At 37.2% G+C, this 7,284-nt stretch overlaps 1 protein-coding gene across 1 annotated transcript in view; it reads left to right on the top strand.

Moving 5' to 3' along the window:
• The first annotated feature begins 896 nt into the window (after window positions 1–896).
• Window positions 897–7,284, top strand: part of LOC137614799 (basic proline-rich protein-like) — a 17,844-nt gene continuing 11,456 nt past the window's right edge. The window contains exons 1-3 of the mRNA XM_068344465.1: window positions 897–1,199; window positions 2,364–2,497; window positions 4,917–5,091. Coding sequence (XP_068200566.1) covers window positions 897–1,199; window positions 2,364–2,497; window positions 4,917–5,091 — 612 coding nt within the window. The remainder of the gene's footprint in view (window positions 1,200–2,363; window positions 2,498–4,916; window positions 5,092–7,284) is intronic.

The following is a 7,284-nucleotide window of genomic DNA, read 5'->3' as shown; positions in this document are numbered from 1 at the left end:
ATTAAAAAAAATCACTGTATTATGTGAAAATTTGTAGTTTTTATGTGGGAAATTATCGATTCATTGAGGTATTAATTAGAATAGCCATCAAAGTTTGAAGCATATGAAGATTTTATAAATGAAACAAATTCCTGAAATGCCAAAAATTCAAGCGAAGAGGTGGTACTTGATAGTTATGTCTTCGGGGGAATAGTTACACTTTTTTTTTTTTATTTATCTTTTCTAGTTGCTGCCATTTAGTTTCATTTCCATCAACCAGGATAAGGAGGCTAAAGTTCTACTTTAGAGGAAAGATTCCGGCGAAATGGTGATTCCTATTAATTTGCCGGATCCTGGATTAAAAACTTGTGTTCTTTAGTGGTCGTTTTTATTTGAGGATTTAGTGTACTATATCGTTGTATATTCTAGGTATGTTTATTCACCTTGTGGTAGAGGTGTATGAAAATCATCGTACGTCTTACGTGTCATAAATAGGGACTAAAAGGACAGCTGCTGCCTTGCAGCCTTGCTTTTTAGCAAAAGGCTTTGGCTACGCATACACATACACATTCACCTTCACTTACAACTTCACTTACACCTACACCTACCTGTGGAAACTGCTGCCTTGCAGTTGGACTATTAAGTTAAAGGTTAGGCCCACGCCAATAAATGTGGTTGATGACAGCAAGGGTATACGACCGTAAAAACCTTCTGGCAAATTATAAACCATTTATGATGCTACCGCATCAGGCAACCGACCCCTTAATGTAGGGATAACGGTTGGAAGAAGAATATTTTAGATATGTTTACATGGAAAACTTTTCTCAACTCATACTTTGTATAACATTTCTGCTGTGGATCTTATTACATTTGATGATATATGTAATGCATATACATGCACAGGCAAGACAGACAAAATGTACTTTATCAAGAATGAAAATGGAGAAAAGTATGAGTATCTGGAAGAAACTTTAAAGATAAAAGACCACATAAATAAACAGCCCATCGTCGTATTTACGTCAGCTCTGCTATCTGCAGTTCAATCGACGCTGCAAGCACACATAACCTATCGGCTGCTGTTCCTTCTCCTCTTTCGCCCCCAAGGACCTGAAGGAGCCCATCCATCCATCTCGTTACCAGAAGCATTTTCTGTTCGTTATCGAAATTATGGATCCTCGTCACGGACATCTGCATTCATCCGTGCGATACAGCCTCCAAGGGTACAGCTTATCCCCCGTCTCGGGTATCCGCATCCATCTGTGCGATAAAGCTTATCGTCTTCGGAGATATTTTTTTTTCTTTTCATACCGAGACGCCTCTGTGACTTGGGAAATTTCCTTCTCTGGTAGGACAGTAAATACCCAAAAGAGTGTGGCCAAGGCTGCTTGCATGTATAAGTATACCTGTAGTTATTCCTGTGGTGGGCTATTGGAAACGTCTCTCCCTGGCGATCGCCGGACTGTGGTTCGAGTCCCGCTCAAACTCCATAGTTTCTTGTAGCGTCTACAACTTAACCATACTTGTGAGCTTAAGAAGGGGGTAGATTTAGGGAGCCCGAGTCATCAGCAGCCAATGTCTGGCCCTCCCTGGTCCTAGCTTGGGTGAAGAGGGGGCCTGGGCGCTAATCTTATGTACAGTATATACGGTCAGTCTCTAGGGCATTGTCCTACTGGCCAGGGTATTGTCACTGTCCCTTGCCTCTGCCATTCATAGGTGGCCTTTAATCTTGCTGTTCACAGTCAGACTTTTTGCAGTTTTTTTTTTCCTCCTGCAGAATGTTAAGACTGGTCCCAAAATCATAAATATTTATGATATATTAATAGACCATGGCGAACATTATAGCTTGGCGATGTCTTACCCGAAATTAAATCAGGTTTTCCTTCGAGTTATTATGCAGTTATTTATCTGCTGATAAAGATACAGTTTGGAAGAGTAAAGCAGGAATCGTGTGCACTTGTTTTCATGGATACACCAATAAGCTAATGTACGTTGAGACAAGACATTGTCCGTTGATGAAATTATTTTTTTTTAATTCGGCCCTGGCCATTGTTTTCCATTAAATCTATCTGCATATCTATCGCATCGAACTGTGTAAGTACTGCAATTTATAGAAGTCTTGCTGGCAATACACAAGGCGTTAAACTTTATTCCTTAGTGAAATTGTTTTTAATTCGTTTTTGACCATTGTTTCCTATTAAATCTATCTGCATCTCAATCGCATCGAACTCACCAAGTACTGCAGTTTATAGAAGTCTTGCAGACAATACTCAAGGCTGTTTTATGTTACCTGTGATGGCCTATAGAACAAGCCGACTTCGACGCGTTCGATTGGCTCCTTTCCCATAACAAAGGTGGAATAGCTGTTAATTAACTTTTCCCGGCAGGTGGCAATTAAGTGCGGGTTTAACAAAGTGGTTGGATCGTTAGGAATGCGGATATTGGAAACGCTGAAGAGGAGGCTTCAATCTAACAGGGAAAGGGATGTAGGAAGTGTTCTCTTAGTAGGTCCTGCTGGCAGGTATAGGACCCAGGCAAGGATGCTCATTTATTGTTTCCAAGGTTGGGCTGTGTTGTATTGGATAGAGAAGCTTTCCTATTTTTACTAGTTTTCTGGTCTTTTTCTTCTTTTTAAGTGTCAAATTCTATGGCCTTCATAAAATTTTATATTAATTATGATTAATTTTTACGTGTATATATATTATATTATATATATATATATATGTGTGTGTGTGTGTGTGTGTGTGTGTGTGTGTGTGTGTGTGTGTGTGTGTGTATCACCATCATCATCAGCCGTTACTAGTCCGCTGAAGAACAAAGGCCTCAGACATGTCCTTCCACTTGCGTCTGTATATGGTCTTTATGTGCCACCCGCAAAATTCCTTAGTTCGTCGATCCATCGCTTTCTCTTCTTTCCTATGCTTCTTTTACAATCTATAAGGACCCAATCTGTTATTTTTAATGCCCATCTATTGTCTGTCGTTCTCATTATATGTATATATCTATCTATCTATCTATCTATATCTATCTATATATATATATATATATATATATATATATATATATATATATATATATATTATATATATACTGTATATATATATAAATGTTTATTCATGCATGGATATTAAATTATATATGTATATATTTTAATAGTAGTGCCTTTACCTTCCTAATTAAGAAAAAAACAAACATGTCAAAGTAGTTTACGTACTTGAGTGGAGTAGTGCTTGACTCATGTTTGCCAGATTCTTACCAGTTCAGCAAGCTTGTAAGTGTACACCAGTGTGGGCTTTTGGATAGCAAACCTTTAAGACTAGTAGAGAAACTAAAACGCTGTACCCTTGTTTCCTGAAGGTTGGTAGGAGAAAGCAGGGATCACCTCACCCTTTGAGAAAGTAATGCTCTATATAGTTGCTGCTTTTCATTCGGTATGGTAAAAGGGTATTATTATTATTATTATTATTATTATTATTATTATTATTAGCAAAACCGCAACCCTAGTTGGAAAAGTAAGATGCTGTAAGCTCAAAAGCTCCAACATGGAAAAATAGCTCATTTAGGAAAGGAAATAAACAAACTACAAGAGAAGCAAGGGGAGAGAGAGAGAGAGAGAGAGAGAGAGAGAGAGAGAGAGAGAGAGAGAGAGAGAGAGAGAGGAGAGAGAGAGGAGAGAGAGAGAGGAGAGAGAGAGAGGAGAGAGAGAGGATGAGGATTAAAGCTGTTGTATTGAGAGATGAAATTCATTGAATCGACCAAGTAGCATAGATTCAAAGACGTTTAATGCTTAGCCTTAGGAAGAAACATCCAAATAACCAAAAGATTTCTATTCAGTCCCGTCTATTGGAGACATGCAGAAAAGTTGAATGTTCTTTAAAGGTCTGATATGGGCATTTAAAGGCACCTGGTCGATTTCACTACCTCGGGTTAATAGTTCCTTGACCTCATTATGCTAATTTATGTGTACCGTAATTGAAGAACTGGATTTTTACATTGAAGAGATTTATAGGTTGATAGGGGTTTATAGACTATTCTGAAGTTGTTAATTAGTTTTAATCTTGTCTCTCTCTCTCTCTCTCTCTCTCTCTCTCTCTCTCTCTCTCTCTCTCTCTCTCCCTCTCTCCTCTCTCTCTCTCTCTCTCCTCTCTCCCCCCCCCATTAAAATGCTGGCAAATTTCACCGAACAAAAATATAATTTCATTTTATGTGAAAACTGAGGGGAGGTAAACAGGCAGGTTGAGAGACTAACTTAAAATTGTTTTCTTAGGTGAAAATAAAAGGAAAATAGCTACTTATAACAAGCCTCGATGAAATTTATAAACGATGGTCATATTAATGCTCATCAATATATTCCACGCGGATCAAACCATCAGCTGACAAACCAAATACATTCTCACTTTAGAAGGGTAGTGCTGCCAGTGCTGCTCATGAAGGGCACTGTAGGCATTATAATCTTAGGGGTCTTCGTAGCGTTTCGACCACTAGCTGTATCTCATTTTTGGTCTTCGACTTAACTGTTCAGTTTTCTTTCGTTCATCTTGGTGCCGAACTTCCAATTGCAACAGTGGGTTTTTCTTTTCTAGTTACATCTCGGCTCTGAATGGCCTCCTAGGCTCCAGCACCTGGCCGTAGATCTAAACAAAACTATCAGGGTTACGGTATCCTACTGGAAACGTTCATGCTTGGCGGTCTGTTGAAGTGTCTGCAACCTCACCATCCTTTGAGCTAAGGATTGTTGGTTTGGGGGAGCCCATAGATCTACTGTACCTGCTAAGCCGTCAGTAGCCATGGTGTGGACCTCCTTGGTCCTAAATTGATGGAAAGGGTCTTGCACGCTTATATATGGTCAGTCTCTAGGAGTCTAAGGCATTGTCACTGTACCTGGTACCTTTTGCCATTCATAAAACAACCTTTAAAACTACTTTCTTTGACATTAACAGCAACCATCTTCCTAAACTACAATTTGGACTTAAAATGGAGAAATTACCAGAAAAGAAGAACGATACCAACTTGGCCACGCCATTTCCCTCCAGCATCACACATGGAAAAAGTGTCTCTTCCGACAAGAATGCCCATTTAGTTATGATATATCAGAAAAGAGTTCATGCTGACCTAGTAAGGTTTCTGAGAAACAGGGAAACCATTGTCAAACAACTGACAGGAAGCAGTGATGGTATCTCATCTTACCTATTCAAGGAATGGTTTTAAGGATAGGTTGTGAGGAAGGCTCGGGAGGAGCCTATCGAGAGGGAGGCTGAGAATTGGATGGCAAGATAAGGGAAAGGATGATTTGAAGAGAAGAGGTTGGTGAAAGAGGATGTCTTAGAAGAGGTAGAAGGCATTGGAGAGTGCGCATGAGACAACGGACCCCATAATGTAGGGATAATGGTAGGAAAGAAGATACACACACACACACACACACGCGCGTGTATATATATATATATATATATATATATATATATATATATATATATATATATATAATGAAAGATTTATTTTCATGTTATTGCTATTCCTGAAATATTTTATTCTAATTGTTCATTAATTATCTTGTAGTTCATTCGTTGCCTTTCTTAAGGGCTATTTTTCCCTGTTGGAGTCATTGGGCTTATAGCATCCTGGTTTTCCAACTAGGGTTGTAGTTCAACTAATAATAATAGTAATATATCCAGACACTTGTGTGTGTTGATGTTTATTAACATGTCCAGTTTGTATTAATGAATGCAGTGTATACCGTAAGTTAGCTTCTCAGTGTAGGCCGTAACATGCACCTTAACTGGAGTGAGTCTTATTGGACGTCGATGATATATGATAGGCCATAAAAGTCTAGCTGTAAAAGGCTTAAAGAAAATGAGACGTTAATGATATAACCTGATTTACTTGTTTTAACGGTTGTTCCTTCTGATCATTACACCCTCCCCCCCCCCCCACGTTGCCCCTCATGTTTCCTCACCCGTAATTAATATGATGAGGCTGGTATGCCGTTGTTTTGTTTTCTTTATAATTTCAGGGGGAAAATTTTACATTATTGCTATTGTTTGGGAGGCTGTGACAAGTAGCCTACAGCATAGCTGGTTATGGCAATACACAAACCCTTTCACCTCATTAAGGTACCCTCACTCTTAAAGGCATATATATATATATATATATATATATATATATATATATATATATATATATATATATGTGTGTGTGTGTGTGTGTATGTATGTGTATATATATATATATATATATATATATATATATATATATATATATATATATATATTTATATTAGATGATGGAATTAGTTTTAGATAATATTTATGGATAAGATGACTTTTATTTACAAATTAAGATTTCCTTATAATCTAGTATGCTTATTTGATTACTGTGTTATTTTAATACTATTTATACATGACTTGTTTTTAACACAACTTATGTGGTCTATGACAATGTATTTCAATATTCGGCAAGAGTAATTTTTACTCACTATATTCTAAGTAAATACTTTCTGATTTTATGATATTCTTTTATTACTGATGAATTATTTCAATTACAAAGTTTTAGCCGATTTGTTGATTCTTAAAACAACTTTTGTATGTCTAAAATAACAAATATTTGAACTATTTGTAAGATGATTTTACTAATTGTAGCTTTATATTTTATGAATACCCAATGTAAATATTGGAAATAAAAAATTATTATTATTATTATTATTATTACTCTCTCTCTCTCTTCCAATTTCACTGTTTCATTTTCATGATAGGGTAACCGTATCTGATAACATTCAGTATAACATCATCGACCGTCTCTGTAGACATGTGGGGTCCTGGTTCCCAGTTCCCACTCCGCCCCACACTATGGCCAATACTCCTTAGCAAATATTAGCAGAGGATAGACCTTGGTTGCTTGCTAATGACCTGTTTTCCCGCTTTATTTTCTTACCAATCTCTCTTTTCTGTCTCTCTTTTTCGTTATATATATACATATATATATACATATAGATATATATAGTTATATATACACATATATATACATACATATACACACACAACATCAGATGCAGCTGTTTTCTAGTCCACTGCAGGACAAAGGCCTCTGGATTTTGCCAGTTTTCATAGCACGTTGGCTAGTCCTGATCGATGATGGTGAGAGATTTTCTTCTGATCACTCGCAGCAAACCAACCTACTATGGGTGGCCCTGACTAATACAGCTATGATGAATATACATACAGTACATGCGAATGCTATTTCATTACCACAAATACTCACATATGTAAAGATGTATGAAATCTTACTATAGCATTTTTATTACATTTTTCCACA

This window comes from Palaemon carinicauda, chromosome 21, assembly GCF_036898095.1.
Source record: "Palaemon carinicauda isolate YSFRI2023 chromosome 21, ASM3689809v2, whole genome shotgun sequence".
Taxonomy (NCBI): Eukaryota; Metazoa; Arthropoda; class Malacostraca; order Decapoda; family Palaemonidae; genus Palaemon; species Palaemon carinicauda.
This window is presented reverse-complemented; position numbering and strand designations above follow the sequence as displayed.